Source organism: Ambystoma mexicanum, chromosome 2p (genome assembly GCF_040938575.1).
Source record: "Ambystoma mexicanum isolate Mex_15411 chromosome 2p, UKY_AmexF1_1, whole genome shotgun sequence".
Lineage (NCBI taxonomy): Eukaryota > Metazoa > Chordata > Amphibia > Caudata > Ambystomatidae > Ambystoma > Ambystoma mexicanum.
In genome coordinates, this window is record NC_090923.1 from 554,827,932 (window position 1) to 554,850,102 (window position 22,171).

At 45.6% G+C, this 22,171-nt stretch overlaps 1 protein-coding gene across 1 annotated transcript in view; it reads right to left on the reverse strand.

The window, feature by feature from the left end:
* Positions 1-12,010: 12,010 nt before the first annotated feature.
* Positions 12,011-22,171, reverse strand: part of ABHD14A (abhydrolase domain containing 14A) — a 189,035-nt gene continuing 178,874 nt past the window's right edge. The window contains exon 5 of the mRNA XM_069644013.1: positions 12,011-13,645. Within this exon, the coding sequence (XP_069500114.1) occupies positions 13,463-13,645 (183 nt within the window). The 3' untranslated portion in view covers positions 12,011-13,462. The remainder of the gene's footprint in view (positions 13,646-22,171) is intronic.

The window sequence follows — 22,171 nt, forward strand, 5'->3', positions numbered from 1 at the left end:
AAACGATGACACAATAATAATCAAGCCAGCAGACAAGGGAGGAGCCACGGTTCTTATGGATTTACACAACTACCAGCAGATGGTTAACACCCTGGTACAAGATCCGACCAGCTACAGAATCCTTCACTGTGACCCCACCCCATCTTTATGAAGACTGATTGCACCTATTGTGGAAGAGGCTCTAAATGAGGAGTACATCAACGAAAAAGAAGCCTCTTTCCTTACACCGACACACCCAAGGTTACCAGCGTTCTATGCATTACCAAAGATGCATAAAGGAATAACACCCATACCTGGAAGACCTATAGTATCAGGTATCAATTCAATTCTGGAACCCCTGTCCCAATATGTAGACAGATTTCTACAGGACAGGATTCCCAAGATGACATCTTATGTAAAAGATTCAACGGCCATACTAAATCTGCTTACCACTCTCACCTTTGACAGAACCAACCAATGGCTAGTAACAATGGACATCGAGGCATTGTATACCAGTATTCCCCAGCAGGAGACAGTCGAAGAACTCTGATTAATGACCAGAATTTAGCCCAAGGACATGCAGGCTTCATCACTGAACTTGCAAAAATAGCCCTAACCAGAAACTTCATTCTTGAAAATACATTCTTTCAGCAGATATCCGGGACAGCAATGGGCGCAACCTTCTCTATGTCGAACATTTTGAAAAGGAATTTGTGTATGAAGACACAAACCCCTTTCGGGATAAAATAAAGGTCTGGAAAAGGTACATTGACGATGTCCTCATGATATTTGAAGGAGCAGAAGAAGAACTAACAGCATTTCACCAGTGGCTGAATAACTGCAATGATCATCTGAAATTCACCATTGAGGCCAACAGGACAGAGGCACACTTCCTGGACCTCCAAATCACCAACCAAGGAAATGAACTGCTGGCATGGATCTACAAAAAAGACACCAATAGAAATTCACTGCTACAATACAACAGCTACCACCCAAGAGCCCTGAGGGACAACCTCCCCTTTGGACAATTTCTCCGATATCGCAGAACATGTACAAGATTGGAAGACTTCAAAGAACAATCTGGGGGCTCTCAAAAAACAACTGAAAAAAAGAGGTTACCCGAAAACAATCATCAATGACACATGCAAAAGGGCAAGGAATATACCGAGAGAAATCACCCTCCAACAACACAAAAAAGATGAAAAAAGAGAAGAAATAACGGCAGTAATGAGCTATCCCCCCCATGTTCAATTGCATCAAGAGAGAAAAAAACTTTGGCCCATCCTAAACACAGGCTCCAGCTCCTTGGCTTTACCATCCTTTGCCATTAAGAGACGCAGAAACCTAAGGGATGGCTTGGTACACACCATGAAAGAACCAAGGGATAATGAGGCGGAGAACACAATTTGGGGAGCAAATAAACCAATGGGACATACATCATGTGGGGGGTGCTCCATTTGCGCCCAAACTTCAAGAAGCAAATCCATCGAGATCGGATGGCACACACCATGGCAACCAAGGAGCTTCACCAACTGTAAATCCAAAGGGGTAATCTACCTCATCACGTGCCCATGCACCCTTCGATACGTGGGCATGACAACAAGGGAAGTGAAAAAAAGACTTATTGAGGATAAATCATGCATTCGAACAAAAAAACTGACAGCCCCCCCTTGTGAATCACTTAGTCAAAAAAAAAAGGTCACACACAAGAAGACTTCACGTGGACCATCCTGGAAAAACTACCATCAGCTAGAAGAGGCAGGGATTTTGGAAAAATGCTCCTCAAACAAGAACAACTTTGGATCTTTAGACTCAATACAGATAAAAATGGATTAAACGAAGAAATCCAGTGGAACAATTTGGCTCTAATGAAATGAACACACAACACGGAACAATTTGCGCTAATGAGATGAATGTGTAAAAAAGAATGTCAAGAAACACCATATATGACACTGTCTATCAGGGACACAGCCTGATGTGACATCTTCAGAGTGATAATGTATATCCCATACATATGTGGAACCTACTCTCCGCAGTCAACTGGTGCCAGTGCTTCCAAAAACACAATAATCCCAAAAATTCTAAAATCTTTTTTTTTTTAAAAGAAATCAAAACCATAACCATTCCTTTGGCTTGGGACCACCATCAGCACAGCATCACTGACGAAGGAAGAAGGCGAATACATATGTATGAGGCACAAGTCAGCCATGGACATTATTTTTACATTATTTTTAGAATAAGATAACGAGTTCACTGTATTGTATATAAGAGCTCCCACTAGAACTACACAAACTTAAGAGATTATGAGGCTACCGCCTCAGCAATCCTGCAGTCTATAACAAGACTACTTTATGCAAAGCCATATCCTCTGAATGGGTCTAAAGTCACTCCAAAATGGCCGCCATGAAGGAGGATCATCAACAGCAACAAAGGACCACATATAAGTTTCCTCGTTGCTGGGCAACAGTTGCAAAAACAGAGCAACAACTTCCGCGTCCCGCAGACACAAGCAGACACTCGTGACATACGGTGAGTGGCGCTAGCTTTCAATACAAAAGAAATGCCTCCTATTCGAACGCAGGCAGCGGTATGCAACCACTGCTTTCGCGCACGCATTGGCAACTGCAAATTTGGTTCATGTCCCTCCCAAAAGAACTTCTTTATAGAACCAAGATTCCTTGCGTCTGACCGCGAGCTGCCACTTGGCAGCCGCGCACGCGAATGGAATAAGAACTGTCATCACCATTCCAAAGCATTCGGGCGCACCCCAGCGGGCCAAAACTGCTCTCTATATATATTTTTTCACCGCGCACGAATGCAAGCGGCGGTATGCCTCCAAGGCCTCCACGCACATGATTGCGCCTTCTAATTACACTCATGCTCTTCTCAATAGAAGGCAGCTTCCCTATAGAACAGAGATTCCTCGCGCTCGACCGCGAGTTGCCACATTGACAGCCGCGTACGCGAATGGAACAAGAGCCATGATTACCATTTACAGATCGTCGGGCGCACACCAGCGTCCTGACTGCCGGCCACCCCCATTTAAAAAGATTGTGCTAAACACAAAAGGATGTCCTTGCACCACGCACAATGATCCCATTACGACTAATTTGTGAATACAGCACCACTGGGTCGCCTGTGGGCAATTCCTAACAAAACGCCTTGTTGCTGTCTTACAGGACTTGAGATACGCATGGCCACAGCCGCATACATCAAAAGATCCGTCTGACAGCCTGCACGCCAGAACCTATATAAGGTAATCACCAGTAGCCAATATGTGTCTCTATATAGCCAAAAAAGCCACATGACTGTTCAGATATTAGTTCATCAATTAAATTGGTTAAAATCAATAGAAAGCACTTTAGAATAAGACTAAGATTAACCAAAAGGAATTATAGTGACCTCAATATCTAAAACCCATTTTGGTTTTATTTCTCTTAGGTAGATGGGATGATGGTGTCTGCGACCCTCCCCAACCCTTGATCTCATTGAGACAAAGCTAAAATCACGGTCCTGAAGAAGATGAGAACTAGCCTTCATTGAAACCGGTCAACCACTTTTTAACCAAGGATATCCCAGAAACCAACCAGGGATACCCCGTGAACTAGACCATTCAACTTTGTACTATAGATGAAGTTTCTCGTTTTTAAAATTTCTTCTATGAACATTTCATTTTCAAATAACCATCAAGTGATCTATAACTCGGGGACCACACACTTCCTATGAAGGTCAATAAAAGAAAAAAACTGTTCCTCTCTGAAATGTGGCCCCAAGTTCTTTTGAAACAACACAACAAACACCGAAATGGGCGGCAGTCCCATACACCCCACGCCTAAGGACAGAAGTCCCATATAGTATGAGGAATCTCCTGTGAAAATTGTCCTTTGAGATCACCCATTAAAATGGTACCAGAATAAGGATCAGCCTCGACACTGAAAAGGTGGATCCCAATAAGTGTTCATGTGTGTTAAAAACATTGTTTCAAATAACACTTCGGGAAAAACTTTGAAGTATAATTCATCGCCTCCCTGAATGTGATCCAGTTCCTCTTTTCTAGCCTTTACATCTTGTGTAAGTAAAACTGTTCCTTTCCTTCCAGATTTTAGTTTTTAACTGCTTTAATTTTCCTTAAAAAAAAAAAAAAAACGAACGTCATTCCACCTTGAAAATCTAATTCAATTCTTCAGCTATAGCCATCCTTTCATTTCTATATTGTCCCTGTGATGTGCCTCTATCCCCCAGCCCAATTCGGAGGATTTCACCCGTTTTTCTGAAAAAACATTTTTGACATTTAAAACTGTAAACTAGAAAAAATGCAACTTTTCCATGTGTGATTTCACTGCACTGGGTTTTCAATTTCAACCTGCTTTGTGAACTGTATGCCTTTGGTGATACCTTAAATTATAGTTGCTAGTGATATGCCATCCCTAAGACTGTGATAAAACATATGTACATCATTATTTAATTACACATAATTATTTGTTAAAACCCGAGTGTCATTTTAGGCCATTGCAAAATGTTCATTCTGTTTGCTGCCTCTTATCCCAGACTACCTGCTGCTTCTTTCTATCCACTCAGAATTATATTAATTGTGGGTTGAGGGAACATTGCAGGAGGAAATCGTAACTCTGGTGCCATCCATCTATCCCAATTGAAAAAGTGCTCCTATTCATTTGTGCTTTGGATAGGTTCTTGTAGAAGGTTACCCAAGTGTATTTCAGTGGTTTTCAGTGTAATTACCACCCCATTGGTGATTGCTGCCCAATATAAAAATAGTGTGATTTTCTTTGAAATTAAAATAAATATTGTGTTACCACCCACCGGCCTGGTTCATGGTCCATTGCGACCCGGGTATTTGTAAAAAGGGGTGTGAGACGGGTTGGGTATCGGCTCAATTCGAATTAGTTGAAATTAAAGAAAAAAAACATTCTAATAGTGTGCTACAGCTAAGACTGAGGGCGAAGGCCCTGGTCGGTGTGTGACGCCCGGTTAGAATCCTTCACAGGTGGGGGGATCCAATCCTTGTCCCTTCTCACAGCACCAGTCTGCTTGCCTACAGTGCCACTGACAATCTCATCATAATTTTCTTGCACAATGCTGGTCAGTGGTTCTTTTACTGCACAAAATCTGCATTATCCAGCATTCCCTGCGAGGAGAAGCAACTTTAAGAGACAAACAGACATTTTCCTGAGTGACAGAGCTTGAATAGTTACTAGCAGTCTGCAGTGGGGTCCCCCCTATCCCTCTGTTTTTTTTACCCTTATGACGCCAGCACAACCCCATCCCGACCCATTTTAACCCCTTTAGCCGACTACCCTTTATATAGTTATTTAATGTTTTGGTGTTTTTCGGTATTATTGTCCACTCTGAAATGTAACACTTAGGTTTTCGACATATTGACTGGGTACCATATGGGATCAAGGAGAGAAGAGGTGTCCCTGCATGTTCAATGCAAAACTGCTATTTTCTTGTGACTTTTTTTTCCAGGCGACATTTTTGCAAGGACCTTATTACACGGAACCCAATGTTGATCGACATTACCAAAACACAGCAGACCCACTCAGGAGGACGGAGTGGTGATTAGACCCCGTTTTGTAACCTCTTGTTTGCAACCTCCCCCAGGCGGGGAAAGGAAGGATACTCAGGAGCAGGAGAATTTCATAATGCAGAGACTAATATTAATAATTTGTCCCCCACCTGGGTACAGTTGCTATGAGAAACAACCTCATCACAGATCTGAAAGCACAACACATTACGTGGCATACAGATTACTGCCAGAACTATCACACCCAGATGAGCCTAGCCTATGTACTAGCTCACAACAAAAGTCAAAGTGTGGTAGTATTTTATATAGAATACACAACCAAATCTTGCCACTTACACACTTGCCAGAAAATAGTGTGCTGAGGGAGTAGTAGGGAACAACTTGGGCACAAATGCGCAGGAACAGGCAGACATGGGGAAATGAACATGAGTTGCATCCCTCCCAATTCCATCAAACAAGCAATATACCTCCACCAGTCTGCACAATTGATTAAAGCAATACAGCTGTGAAGGTGTTTGGTAGTGGGACACAATCTATACCTCCCATTTCACATTTGCGCATAGCTTTTATTATTCTTGGCATCAGGTCTGTGCTGTGGAAGCACTGAAGTCTGGCCATAAATATAACATTTCATGACACACATTCCCTACTCATTGCTATATTGCTTTAATATTGGCAACATATCTCTTGCCTTACATTTTTGTGAAAAACCCGGGATTCCAGCGGCTTATGGGCAAAATCGATCACTTATGGGAAGTCCCAGGCTACATTTTTTGTTCTTTAAAAGCAGGACCAGATCGTGCAACAAGGTTACGGCTACAGTGGGGCATTGTACTACAGCAAAATGCCCACTTAATCATGGGATTGTAAACCAGTTGTCGGAGCACGGACTATGTGACCGTCACAGTACACTGGGCTGCCTCTAATGGCCAAGAGGGTTCCTGGATTAAATTGTGGTGGCAGGAGATTATTCAATTCTGCACCAGGCAACTTTGTGCATAGAACAGATTTAGGGAAGAAGCCACAACAGGAGGAGGAGGTGTACGCACAGTGACAAAGCCCAGAAATAAACTCAATCCGAAACGAGTTTCTAAATAGCAGTCTGATGATTTCCCTCTATGTTTTCTGCTCAGTGCCAACTTGGAACTTTCCATCTATCCTCGATAGAAGATATGGCTTGTTATCTCACCTTAATCAAATGTACATTTAATGCAGATTTCATTCCTGCCACATTTTTGAAAGATACAAATCAATCTTCATAATCTTTTCTGATTCCAATTCAGTCATCCTTGACCCAAGGATTTTGTCCATCATATCTGAAAATGGATTTGATTACACCATTTCTTAAGAAACCATCTTTGCACTTTGCCATACAAGCCATTTCATACTACCGAAACGGTCCTCCCATCCTTACAGGTCAGATGGCTCTGATGGTTCTCGTCTAACTTCAAGGTTCAAATGTGACCTAGCCCAGTCCTAATGTGGAGTTCCACTGGGTTTACACTTTTCCCCCCTGTTTGGGTTACTCTCTATGTTGAAACTCTGGGACATATTGAAACATGTCTATTCATCAATATACAGATTACACTCAACAGTGTCTCTGTGCCCATCGCTGATGAGATCTATGATCACAAGGTTTATTGATTTAATATGGAGAGGTAGATGGCATTAGAAAACCTCACGTTTAACTCTCGCAAGACTGAATTCAATCTATTCGAACCCCCAAGTCAGGAAGAACACATACATTCACTGCTGGCCTCTTTAACTGGCAAGGGTATTGTACTTTCTTTTGTGTCTGAGAGCACCTTCAGCTTTTGGTTAGATTATAAACGCTCTTTGAAAGATTACTGATAAAAAGCCAACTAACTGTCAGACTATGTCTGTTTCACCTTTATGATTAGGACCACTGCTGGTTTAGCAGAAGTGTGGGGCCGAGTAGGCATTTTAGACACTACTCAACCCTATATTCAGAGTAGTAGTCCTTTAGTCACATATCCATTATGGGCTATATACGTCTTGAAACTAAGGTGAAAAGAGATAAAAGGTTAGGATGCCATGTTAGGGCGAATGTACGAAATTCACGGGTGAAAAATCCATCGGCTACTCCTTAAATGGGGATGCAGGTGACACAAGACAAATGGCTTCTCTACTGGTCTTGTAGGCGAACACTTCCATGGCTTCTCAGTAAGTTTTTCTTTTCAGACCGTGATTTGCCATGAAATTGAGTGCTTAATTAACATTGAGACGTTATGCTTAAGACATTAAGTGCTCGTGGTCAATGTCAAATGTATCAATGGTGAGCCTAATGCAGGCAAGATCTTCGAAGTTGATGATTGAGCTGTGATCATGGACTATGGGGTAATCACTGCTGGGACTTGAGGTCGAGGTGAGCAGGTCACTGGTACTGCTTTTAAACCTCAGAACCTTGACTGTTGAATCCTTCCATGTCGATTGCTCTTTGCAGTGATGGCAATAGCTCTAGTGATGTCCTGAGGCACCACGCAAGGGTGTCACAATGAGGTTTTCTGCTACCAGCAGAATGAATCTTGGCTTTTTAGAGGCAGAAGAACCCTCAGAAGTAGCCAGAAAACGAGCATTAGCCATTTCAAGTAGTGCTCTCAGTCTTACCCACTTTCTATCCTTTATGCCGCTTCAAGATTTTTTTCTATTATTTTTTTTTAAAATGTTTTATTTTATTTTTTTTACACAAAAAGGCCATTCCTCCACAGTTTGGTTGCCTAGCAGGCATTGAATGCAGTTCCTTACCAATTTCTTGCTTCCACACACAGCATATTTGTCAAAAGGTGAAATCATTTGATTTAAAGACTGAAACGGTGATTCAACTTAAAACAAAATCTTACCTAAAGGATAAAAAGGTTTGGCCGATGAAATGAAATTTGCTGCCAAAACGGACCGTCCACTTGACAAAATTGCTTCTGAAAGTTTTCCCAGATCTTCCTCACAAGGTCAGAAAAAAGAACTGACATCAACTCTATCTAAGTGCTGAGCATGATAGGGGTCAGGTATTAGTGGCCAAATTAAGTGGCAGCGTCCTTTTTCAACTTAACATTCAAAGCTGCCCATCTGTCTCCTGGTTTTTTCTCTCTTTAGGGCTTCCATTGAGGAGGAAGGATAGCTCAGGGGCAACGCGTTTCTCTTGGAAGCAAGACAATGCAGAGCAACACAGGTCCGAACCCCGATCCCGCGCTTAGAAACCACTCGCTGGTATTAAGCGTGTTATAAATGAATACAATCAAAAATAAAATAAAACACCTCCTCTAGGGACACATATATTCTGATGTGTGAAAACAGGAAAAACACATGAGCTTGATGTCCCTGTTTAATCATTTAAAGCAGGGATCTGCAACATATGGCTCTCCAGATGTTTTGTATCATGAATCCCATCGCCCTACCAACATGACCAATGGTGAGGGTTCATGGGCGTTGTAGTCCATACAATCTGGAAGGCCACAGGTTCCAGACCCCAGATCTAGAACACCCATGCAGCCTTGGTGACCATAGCCAATGTCTGGAACAATCTATACTTCACTGGGGTGCACTACTATATTTCATATCAAAGTAATGTTTCTATGTTTCTACTGATTAAAAAGAAGGTTTCAGGTGCACTGGGTCACCTCTCGCTCCAAAGAGTTCAATACATAGACAACAATTAATCAATAACACTGGTGAATAGCCCAGTCACTCTTCTCGAGGAAAAGAAACCCCTTCACAATAAATGTACTTGTTCATCAAGATCATTTGAATCATACGTATTAACTGAAAATAATTTGGTCTAAACAAAGAATGTTGTACTAAACAACAAATAAATACTTCATCATAAAGTTATATTTCATTGTGCTTAACATAAATTGCTATGGTAAACAAATCGTACCAATGTCAATTAATTCAAGAGGAAGAGAAACAAAGTAATACATTTAATGACCTAATCCTCACATTTCATTCGGGAAACGTTTTGTATGTAGATATGTATGGATAACAATTTTGTGCTCAAATAAGAGCAATATCACATCAGCAAAATATGCTTTTCCTAATGGGATACTCCCACCATTAACACCACCACTACGCGTTTCAGGACCATCAGCCCCTTCATCAGGTGTAACTTGTTCTACTTTCCACTCTCTCAGGAGGATAGCTCAGGGGCAACGTGATCGACTTGGAAGCAAGACAACACAGACCATCAAAGGTTCGATCCCCAAGTCCGCACTTAGAAGCCCCTGGGTATTAAGTGCGTTAGAAATAACCCATCATATCATATCGTACCAATCTAGTAAAAAAACATAGAAAGAAGTACTAATCAGCTAATGTATAAACATCTCATTCGGATTAAACAGATACAAATAATCAAAAATGCTGACCTGGCTGTTCTTAAACTGGCCAAGTGCGTACCAATTTAGAAAAACTGAAAGATACAAATACAGAATCTCATAATCAAGTGAATATGCCTCATATATGTTGTTCATAAAATTAAGGACTTCACAACAGCCATCAATGAACTAACCGGTTTCCTTTAAAAAATTCCCCCCAACGTGTCAAGAGTCTGGTCATTCCTCCAAGCCACACTGGTAACCAAAATTCAGTCCATCTTATTTCTATTGCCTATCAAAACATAACCACAGTAAACCGGACATTATTATAAAAGAGGCATGTGGTCTACTGAACCACCCCGGTATAAAACAAACGTCCATTCCTTACCTTTAAGATTCAATTGAAATGTTCGATACAGGAATAAGGAGACGGCTGCAAGCACAGCCTCCTCTCCTGTACCAGCATATAAAGTATATTGTAACCGTCACGTGACTGGCGCATTGCATGCAACGTCGTGTATCACGGTTGCCGGTTCCCAAGCTCAGTTTTCAGAAATACAACCATATTGGAATGGTCAGGAACATGCGATCGCAGTGAGGGTTCAAGGGAGTTGTAGTCCATACAATCTGGAAGGCCACAGGTTCCAGACCCCAGATTTAGAACAATCAGGCAGCCTTGGTGACCATAGCCAATGCCTGGGCAAGTTTCATTACACTCCCTTGCGGAGAAACACAGCATCTTCAACAGACATCGCACCACCAAAAGCCAGGACACATGCAGACTTGAAATCTGCTGCCGCAAAAAAGAAATGACAAGAAAACAAGCTTTCTCTGCCTACTCCCCAAGACTATGGAACCTTCCTGTCAGCATCAGACTCGCCCTCATCCTCCTACAATTCATAAAAGAACTCAAGGTCTACCTCTTTAAGGATTCTCTCTGCAACACCTAGGCCATCACGTCGCCACCTGACTCACTATACGATGTACACCCGTCTCCTCCCTGCCACCCCGTACAGCTGTATACCTCCTCTGTGCCCCTCTCTATCCTACCCCCCCCACTGTACATCTGTTCTATTGTTGTAATGTTGTACACCTCTGTAAAGCGCCCCGGTGGTTTATCTGTATTGTTTGTATAGCTCTGTAAAGCCCTCCATTGGTTCTCGAAGCTAGTACCGCGCTCACTAAATACCATTATAATAATAAACTTCCCAACAGGGTACCCTTTGGTCAGAGGGAAGATTGCAAAATCAACGCCTTCAGTACAGGAGTGGGCTTGCTAATCACCACTTACACAGCCTTGCAGTCCCCGTCTCTATGGATACCGTAGCATTCGGTTTTGATCGCTTTGTCACTGTACTTTTCAGGAAAACCCTCCCTTGGGTGGCTGAAAGTGGAATTCCCTCTTTTTCTCAAGTGCAACAGATCTTAATTTGTCTGCTACCATCTTGATCGTCTGGCATTACTTAGCCAAAACTCTGAGGATAAGTGAGAAGGCGAATTCTAAGATGTTTAGTTGCACCTTAAACAGCATGCCATTTCCATAATAATGGTCCAGATATCCCATTAGTATGGAAATAGGAAAACGAATGGGATATTGGAGTAAGTGCCATTACCTAAACCTATACTGGGGCTTTGCTTGAAGTCATGGGTATTTAGCCTAATGATAATACTGAACGTATATTTATCACAATGGCCTTATGCAGAACCAACGCTACTATAGTCTCGTTTTTTTTGTTGCAGAATAATCAAGCAACAAGGTACCAGCATTTTGTGTTGTGAAGATTTAGAAGCGCGCTGTTCCACTACAAATATGCCATTTTAAGATTCCAGTCTTTCCCGATTCCATAGGAATGTAGATACGTGCAGCATTTTTTTTTAATGTTTCTTATTGTTGTATCAGAATCAGATTGGTGTACTGAGGTTTCTGGACATGGTTTCAATTAATGATGTCTTTGTAAATGTAAACCCACAATTAAATAAAGAAAAACAGGTCGCAGAAAATAAGACATCCTGAATACAGGTTTCTGCTCAGCAGTTTCTAGCTTTGAGAAATCCATAAAGTAATTAGCGTTATGTGCGTTGTATGCAGTGATACATGTTTACTTTTTATACTTAAGAATTTTTTAAATCATGTATTACAGAATCAACTGAAGGAAATGCAACAAATGCAAACTAGATTTAATGCTGCATCCAAACACTGAGCGAGCAAAATCTATAACCTGTCAGCAGATACATCCACCAACCAATGTCTCCAAGCGTGTCTTCTTGTGCAGTGCAGCCGTTTACAAATATTAGAGATACACACAAAAAAACACCACTTTCCTTAGAATTGCAATGTACTTCCAAAAGATTTCATAGCAAGACTAATCACATCAGAGAACTTGCCCCATAATTAAACATTTAGATGCGATTCCCACCGCGATCCTTCCATTCAATTAATGAACATGCACAGAAATTAACAAATCATATAGCAGAAATCCAGGGTTGGAGTACTTGCGGAAGGGCTGGCTGAATGCACTGCATAGTCCCCATTCAAATATGAATGTAGAAAATCTTCACAGAGTACACATTCCTAGGGAACATCCAAAATGGAGCTTTACTTTTTTCTATCATGCATGGAGGATTTGGCTGCTCTGCAGATAAGCATTGTAACTTGCGGTTTACTGGTTGTAAACACTACCCATCACTGTGGTGCCTGGATGCATCTTGTTATCACCAAGAGTTGTTAAATAACAAAAAAGTAACATGTAACATTGTGCAGACCAAATTCCCAACACTGGTAGCAGCAACATAGAGACTGCCAAAAAAAGAAGCAGGAAGCTTGTTGTGCATATTAGGACTAGTAACTCTGCCTACCCATCACCAAGTCTTGGAAAAGAGAGGCTCAGAGACACACGAAAAGGGGCCTTCGTCTCTACGCTGCCTGTGGCCAATACTAGAGGTATACCCAGAAGAGGGAAGGTCCCAGCCAGGGACATGAAGCTAACAGTAAGAAAGCTCAGTTCTGTTGGTGGGGGTGGGAAGAGGAAACCAAACCATTTTGAGGCTACCTTCTATTCATGCAAATTAAAACAAATCGTTTCCTAGTTTTATGTTTCCAAGTTTCAGGTCTCCAAACTGATAAGTTTGTGCTAAACTTTGAAATGCCACAGAAGTGCAAACCCGAATGTGAGGCTGTCCACACACTGGATGGTGATGGAGAAATGCTTATCATGACTATCAGAAAATCAAAGTAAAGGCTGCCAACTGAAAGGGAAATGTAGGAAGAATACAATAAGTTCATTTTGTTTGATCTCTCATCCATAAAATGGAATCAACCGCCACTCCGTTTCTGAGAAGGAATGCAACACATCGTCCAAGTTCCAGACCTAAACTCACTCTCGAGACCCCTGGGATAGAGGAATCAGCTATGCAAACCCCATTGCCAAGCTGTGAAATAAATAATGATGCGTGCCCTCGAAGATTGTTATGTCCAGCAGTTATCCCAGCCAGATGGTTTTGGGATGAGACATTCCAAAGCTCTGGGGGCATTGAGGCCCTGAATCAAGGCCTCGGGTCCTTCTCCCCACTTGATGCCCACACATTTCTCAGGTGGGTGGGCAGAGGTGGAAGGTCACTTAAGGCTGTTGAGGAAGCCAAGAAGAGCCTGGTGAAAGTGGCGGGGCTGGTCCAGGTAGCAGGCATGCTTCGCATTGGCAAGCATAGCTATGGTGTGTTTGGGGATCTGGCGAAGGTTCTCCAGTGACTGGGTCCCCAGGTTTGTGTCACGTTCACCATAAACAATAAGGGTTGGAGTCTGCAAGACAAAGGAGGAAAAAACAGGTGATGCAATACCAAAGAACGGTAGAAGAAGGTGGGTCAACAGCAAAAGCATTAAAAATGTATAAGGTACCGGAAATGTTATGGGTGATGGGGTGCAAAGGAATAAGGATGAAAGGATGAGTTGGAGAAGAGATAAAACATGTAGACAAGCAGAAACAGGAAAGAAGACGGTGGACAATGTTCTTACATTAGAAGCATAATTCTAGAAATGTACTATATTTCAGCACAAGAGCACTTGTGGCATACATTTTTCTTTAGTTAAAATGTAAATAGTTGCCTATTAATATAAAAAGTGCAGTGTACATCAATCTTGAATGTCAAAGAAGTGACCACACACCCAAGAAAGAACAAGTTACTTACCAACTGGTAACGTTCTTTCGATTGGATGTTCCTCCAACGTATTCCACATGTTTGACATGTAATGTCCGCAGCTGTGGTGCTTCGGAAATTTTCCGCCACAGGGCGTCCTGCGTCGAGTCGAAGTCACTCCAAGGCCTCCGTCGAGGGAGATGTCATCGGATGTTATAAGTAGGATTTGGATATACTCAATCAGATGACAGAATAGAGCACTGCTTTACCAAAGGCCGTATATTGACCATGGAAAGTATCCAGGGAGTAATCCTTGACAAAGGTGTGGATGGAAGACCACGATGCAGCATCACAAATGTTTTTAACAGGAACTCCCCGTTGTAGGGCTGTGTATGTAGCCACACCCCTGGTGGAGTGAGGTCACAAACCCTCTGGAGGGTCCTTGCCAGCCAATCTGTAACATTCAGCAATGGTGAGGATAATCCACCTGGACAAGGTTGGTTTGGTAACAGCCTGGCCCAATCGGTGTCCAGTGTATCCCACAAAATGTTGGTCGTCAACTCTGACCCTGGACATCCTAGAAATATAAAAGCTCAAAGCTCTGCTAGGGTCCAACCTATGGAGTTTCTACTCTTCCTTACCAGGATGAGGAGGAGGATTATGGAGTCTCTTCTCTTCCTTACCAGGATAAAGGATAGAAAAAAGGAAGTACCACCTTCTGGCTCAAATGAAACTCCAACACTATCTTAGGTAGGAAGGAAGGACGTACCATCAGTACAACCCTATCCCTATGGAACACAGTAAAGGGTGGCTTAGACTAAAGTGCCTGCAACTCGCTCACTCTACGAGCAGATGTAAATGCAATCAAGAAAACGGTCTTGAATGTCAACAGTCTCAAAGGACAAGAGTGCAAAGGTTCAAACGGAGCACCCATCAAGCATTACAAGACTAGATTCAGGTCCCAAACCGGCACCAGAAAAGGGGACGGCGGGAACACATTTGTGAGCCCTTTTAGAAACTGGGTAATCAAATGAATATTAAAATAAGAACATTCTTCAGACGAGCGCTTGAAAATAGACAGCGCTGCCATGTAAGCTTTAATGGTACCCACTTGAAGACCCTTGTGGGCCAAAGAAAGCAACAAATAGCGAGCCATCGGAATGGAACACTGAAAAGGATCAACATTGTGTCCTTTGCACCAGTTGCAAAACTTACAGCAACGGTACAGGGATTTGGTTGCCGGATGCCTGGCCGAAAGCAATATCTCCACCACATCATCCGGGAGGTCCCAATCCTTATATCTCAACCTTTCAGAAACCAAGCGTGAAGGTTGAGAGTCTTGACCTCTGGATGGAGAACCCGACCCCCCCCTCCCCTCACGTGAGAGGAGATGCTCTCTGTGGGGAAGCCGGCATGGAGGACAAATGACATTTCTAGAAGGTCCGGGTCCCACGCGTTCCTGGCCTAATCCAGAGCAATTAGGATCGTGTGGGACCCGAACCTCCTTAAAACCTGAGGAATGACGGGACCGTAGGAAATGCGTACAGCAGTGTGAATGACCTATCCACGAGGAACGTGTCCCCTAAAGCTCCTCACGGAGGAAATTCCCTTGAGCAATATGTCTCGCACTTCCAGTTGGCACCGGTCGTGAACAGATCCACTTGAGGGGTTCCCCAAAGGCCGAAGATCTCCTGAAGGACTTCCTGAGCCAACTCCCACTCGTGGAAGACCACGCTCTGCCTGCTCAGAGCGTCTGCCACCACATTCTCCTCTCCGGCCAGATGAACTGCCGAGAGCGAGATTCCCTGCTGTATTGCCCAGGACCAGAGCTGCATCGCCTCCATGCACAGAGGGAGCGACCCTACACCACTCTTTCTGTTGAGGTAATGCATGGCCACTGTGTTGTCCGTCATGATCAGGACACGCTTCCCACGCACAAACGGCAGAAAAGCCTTCAGGGCTAGCCTAATGGCTCTCAGCTACAAAAGATTTATGTGAAGTCTGGACTCTGACGGAGACCAACGACTACTGTCAGTCATCTCGTTGGCGTGAGCCCCCCATCCTATGAGGGAAGCATCCATCACTACCGTCACCTTCGGGCCACGGTTGCCAAAATGGCTCTCCCTTCATCAGATTCCCTTCGCTGGTCCACCACAGAAGATCTGGTGAGACCGTGAGCGGAATCTGAAAGAGATCCGACATCTTGCCCGAGAATTGGGACCACTGCGTCCTGAAGGCCCATTGAAGGGATCTCATGCGCAGTCTAGCCTTCGGTACCAGAATAATGCAGGATGCCATGAGGCCGAGCAACCTTAAGAATTCAAAAGCCGGGAGACAATGTGATGAGCCCTCACCTTGGGAGGCGAGCACTTCCCCAAGGACGTGTCCAACACGGCCCCAATGTACTGGAGCTGTTGGGAAGGTGTCATATGCGACTTCTTGAAATTGAGGGAGAAGCCTAGCTTGTGAAAGGAGTGGCAGGTGAGGCTGAGCTGCTCCAAGGCCTGTTCGGGAGAACGCGCTCGGATCATCCAGTCGTCCAGATAGGGGTAGACGTGAATCCCCCTCTCCTGAGATACGCTGCCATCACCACCATGAGCTTGGTGAAGACCCTCGGGCGGAGGTCAACCCGAATTGCAGGACCAGAAACCGAAAGTGTGAGCTGCCAAGGGTGAACCTCAGGTATTTTCTGTGCTTTGGATGGATCGGCACATGAAAATAAGCACCCTGTAGGTCCAATGACACCAACCAATCCTGAAGGTGAAGGGCCTGAAGGACCTGGGAAAGAGTGACCATCTTGAACTTGTCCTTCCTGAGGAACTTGTTCAAGCGACGCAAGTCCAAGATGGTTCTCAGTCCCCAGTCTTTCTTGGGAATCAAAAAATATGGGGAATACCAGTCTTTGTTCCTCTGCGCCACAGGCACTAGTTCTATAGCGCCTTTCTCCAGCAGGGTCAAGATTTCCTGCACAAGGAGCGGGATCAGAATCTTCAAAGAGAGTTTCCCCGGTGGATTGTAGTGAGGCCGATTTAGGAAAGGTAGGCAGTAGCCGTGGGCTACTGTTTCCAGAACCCACGCATCTGAAGTAATGGCTCGCCACTCTTTGAGATGCTGAGACAGTCTGCCCCCAACCGGCGAACAATGAAACCTGGCCTCAGCTGTTTTGGAGCGGCTGTGGCACCGCTTGAAGGCAAAGGGGCTTTGGCACCTCATCCGAGTCCACTGCGAAGACCCTTACGGTGGCCCCTTTGACTGGCTGCTCCTCTCGCTGTACCAAAAGAGGAGCAGTAACGAAAGGGACCCCTCCACCGTTGTCCCGTAGGACGAAAAGGCTGAGGTTGACGCACAGCTGCGCCCAAAGATTTAGCAGCTGCTTGGAGGTCTGCAATCTCTCAAGGCTCTCGTCAGCCTTGCTGCCAAACAATTAAGAGCCGTCAAAGGGCATGTTGAGAAGACTGGTCTGCACGTCTGGTAAAAATCCTGACTTCCGCAACCACGCAAACCTGCGTATCACGGGGCTTGCAGCATGGACCGGCTGACACTGTCTGCCGTGTCCAACCCAGACTGAAGGGATTCACACATGGCATCCTTGCCATCCTGCACAATAGCAAGGAACCCATCCCTTTCTTCCCCTTTGGGAATATGCTCAGCCGCTAGAGAGACAATTCCACAGAGTGTGTGAAAATTTGGCCAAGGCACAGTTGGAGTTGGCCGATTTAAGGGCCATACTCCCAGCCGAAAATAACTTGCGTGCCCATCCATTGAATCGCTTGTCGTCCCTATCTGGGACACTGCCTGCCTCGAGGTGCCCGTGGCCGCCTGAACCACCAAACTCTCAGGAGTGGGGCGAGTGGATAGGTAGCTGGAGTCGCTACAGGATGGGTGGTATTTCTTAGTCAATTACTTTTTGACCGCCGGAAGCGAGTCTGGGGTGTTCCAAGCAGCAGCCACCCTTTTTCTGTAATGCCACGTGAAAAGGCAACACTGGGTCAGTGGGCGGACCCTGATCTAAAATGTCAGTCAGGTTATCCTGATCGAATTCAACTGGAGGGCTGAACCACCCCAGGTACTCCGTAACCCTCGACATCAACCTCCTATAGGAGGACTCAGCATGAGCCCCTGGCTCTGGCCGGCCAAACCCCATCTCAGGAGATGTGTCCAGGCCACTGGCGTCATGTAAAGACTGACGCAGATCCTCCAATTGACTGTCCTCAGAGAAAACCACGTCAGGAGCTTCAGGAGCATCAAAAGGCTCCAACTCCACAACAGACCTCTCCTCAACCTCAAATATCTTGTAGAGAATGAAAGAACTCGCTCCTAGGTACAGGAGTAGACCTGGGGTCTACAGGGGGCCTCACAGTCTTAGCCAGAGCCTTTCTCGGAGGATTCACAGCTCTAGGGGCCTCCACCGGTAAATTCAGACTTGTAGGCCCTGATGGTGTTGATGGCTTTGGCATCAACAATGGCGCAGAGGGCCTGGTCGAGGGCAAGGTCCGGACAGCCGCACTTGATGGGCAACGGTGTCGACACCTTCCCAGACGTCAACGGTCTCGCCGGGATGAGGACCTCGATCTGGCATGTCTCTGGAGATCTACCAGAGCCTTGTCCGGACGGGACCTCGACGGTTCCCGATGCTTATCGCGCCGACCACCCGGGCCCGAAGGCACGCAAACGTTGCACCGAGACTGTTCCCCGCCGACTTCAACTGAAGGCGCGGACGGGGCAGTGCCCTGAGATTTTAAAATCAACATTTTCTCCCTGAATGCCGCCCACTCCTCCGGAGTAGAGGATTTAGTGGGGAAAGCCACTTTCCTTACTGAGCCATCATCCGACAAGGACGGGGAAGGCGACCGGTGACGCTGCTTCCGGGAGTGCCTCGACGAGGAGGACGAGTGGCGAGAACCACTCCGGAACCGAGAAGCCCTGGACTCTTTCCGGCAGGGAGAGTCACCCCTCGAGTCGTCGGTGGAAAGAGCAGTAGACTTCTTGGATTTACGGTGTTTGGATTCCCAACCTACCTGCAAGGAACAAGTTACTTACCTGTAACTGTTGTTCTCCAGCATGGGTCTGGCATGGATTCACATGCTCATGAATATTCCCCGTCGTCAGGCTGAGAATCTTCGGTAAAGAAAAAAATCAGTTTAATTTCTGAACTGTCTTTCTCCTAATACCCAATCACTGAGCTCTGGGTCATACTGCCCCCAGCCAATGACTGCCCACTACCTAAGCCCCTCCTCTGGCAGCCATCTTCAGATTTGGTAGCACATAAAGTGGCAGAAAGACCAAGAGAAGAGCCGCAGAGGGGCAGGCGGTAAGATTCGCATGTGAATCCATGCCAGACCCATGTTGGAGAAGAACAACTTACTTACCAACTGGTAACACTCTTTCGATTGGATGTTTCTCCACGGAGGCCTTCGAGGGACATCGACCCAACGCCATCGATGCCGGACGCCCTCTGCTGAAAAAGTTACCGAAGTACACAGCTGTGGACATTACATGTCAGATGTGGAATATGTCAAAGATGTGGAATACGTTGGAGGAACATCCAATCAAAAGAATGTTACCAGTTGGTAAGTAACTTGTTCTTTGATGGAGTGTGTCCTCCAACGTATTCCACATCTTTGACAGACTCCCAAAGCAGTGCCATAAAAATGGAGGGGAAAGAATTCAGAATATCCAATCAGATGGCGGAATAAAGAACCGCCTTACCAAAGGCCTTATCTTGGACATGGATCGTATCCAGGGAGTAATGTTTAACAAAGGTGTGGATAGAAACCCATGTGGCTGCACCACAAATGTTCCTAATAGAAACTCCCCCGTTGGAAGGCGGTGGAAGTAGCCATGCCCCTAGTGGAATGAGTTTGCAACCCTTCAGGAGGGGGCCTTGCCCGCCAATCGGTAACACTCAGTAATAGTGAGGATAATCCACCTGGACAAGGTCTGTTTGGTAACAGCCTGGCCAAATCAGTGTCCAGCATGGAGCACCCATTAGAAATTTCAAAACCAAATTCAAATCCAAAACTGGCACCTGGAAAGGGGACAGCAGGAACATATTAGTCAGTCCTTTAATAAATTGAGAAATCAAAGGAATCTTAAAGTAAGAACATTCTTCAGACGAGCGCTTAAATATAGATAGCACCGCCAGGTAACCTTTAATGGTACCAACTCGAAGGCCCCTGTGGCCCAAAGAAAGTAAGAAAGACAAAACCATAGGAATGGAACACTGAAAACATTTTGTCCTCTGCACCAGTCGCAAAACTTACGCCAACAGTACAGGGATTTTGTTGCTAGCCTCCTGGCCGAAAGCAACACCTCCATCATCATCCGGGAGGTCCCAATCCTTATATCTCAACCTTTCAGATACCAAGCGTGTAGGTTGAGAGTCCTGACCTCTGGATGGAGAGCCTGACCCCCCTCTCACGAGAGCAGCTCCTCTCGGTAGGGAAGACGGCATGGAGGGCAGATGGACATTTCTAGAAGGTCCGGGTACCAAGCTCTCCTGGCCCAATCCAGAGCAATGAGGATCATGTGGGACCCGAACCTCCGTAACCTCTGTAAAACTTGAGGTATGACAGGGACTGGAGGAAATGCGTACAGCAGTGGGAATGACCAGTCCACCACAAACGCGTCTCCTAAGGCTCCTCTCTGAGGAAATTCCCTTGAGCAAAATCTCTTGCACTTCTGGTTGGCACTGGTGGCGAAGAGATCCACTTGTGCAGTTCCCCAAAGGGCAAAGATTTTCAGAAGGACTTCCTGAGCCAACTCCCACTCGTGAGAGATTGTGCTCTGTCTGCTTAGAGCGTCCGTCGCTGCATTTTCGTCTCCGGCAAGATGAACTGCTGAGAGCGAAATTCCCTGCTGGATGGCCCAGAACCAGAGCTGCATCGCCTCTCTGCACAACGGGAGTGACCCTACCCACCCCTTTTTTGCTGAGGTAATGCATGGCCACTATTGTCTGTCATGATCAGGACACTTTTCCCCAGCACAGACGGCAGAAAAGCCTTCATGGCAAGCCTGATGGCCCTAAACTTAACAGGTTGATGTGGAGTTTGGACTCTGACCGAGACCAACGACCGCTGGCGGTCAAGGCGTTGGCATGATCTCCCGATCCTGTGAGGGAAGCATCCGTCACTACAGTCACCTCCGGCCATGGTTGCCAAAACGGCTCCCCCTTCATCAGGTTCCCTTCGTGGGCCCACCACAGAACATCCTGGGAGACCGAGAGCTGAATCTGAACGGGATCCGACATCTTGCCTGAGAACTGCGACCACTGCATCTTGAGGACCTATTGCAGGGATCTCATCGTCAGCCTGGTCTCTGGCACCAGTAAAATGCAGGATGCCATGAGGCAGAGGAACCTTAAAAATTCAAAAGCCGGGAGACTCTGGGCACGTTGAAACTTGTCCACCATCTGCACAATGTGATGAGCCCTCACTTGGGAGGCGAGCACTTCCCCAAGGACGTGTCCAACACAGCCCGATGTACTGGAGCTTTTGGGAAGGTGTCAGAGGAGACTACTTGAAATTGAGGGAGAATCCCAGCCTGTGGAGGGAGCAGCAGGTGAGACTGAGGTGAGTCAATGCTTGCTCGGGAGAGCGCGCACAGATCAGCCAGTCGTCCAGGTAGGGGTAGACTCGACTCTACCCCAACACCCCCCCCTCGCCTGAGATACGCTGCCGCCACCACCATTAGCTTGGTGAAGACCTTCGGGCGGAGGTCAATCCGAATGGCAGGACCCGAAACTCAAAGTGCAAGTCGCCAGCCGCAAACCTGTTATTTTCTGTGCTTGGGATGAATCGGCACATGAAAGTAAGCATCCTGTATGTCGAGCGACACCAACCAATCCTGAAGTTGAAGCACCTGGAGGACTGGAGAAAGAGTGACCATCTTGAACTTGTCCTTCCTGAGAAGTTTGTTCAACCAACTCAAGTTCAGGATGGGTCTCAATCCCCAGTCTTACCAACCCTTGTTCCTCTCTGCTACAGGCACCAGTTCTATAGCGTCTTTCTCTAGCAGGGTCAAGATCTCCTGCACAAGGATCGGATCCGGAAGCTTCAAAGAGAGATTCCCCGGAGGATTGTCGTGAGGCCACTTTAGGAAGGGAAGGCAGTAGCCGTGGGCAATTGTATCCGGAACCCATGCATCCGAAGTAATGGCTCGCATCTCTTGGAGATGCTGGGACAGTCTGCCC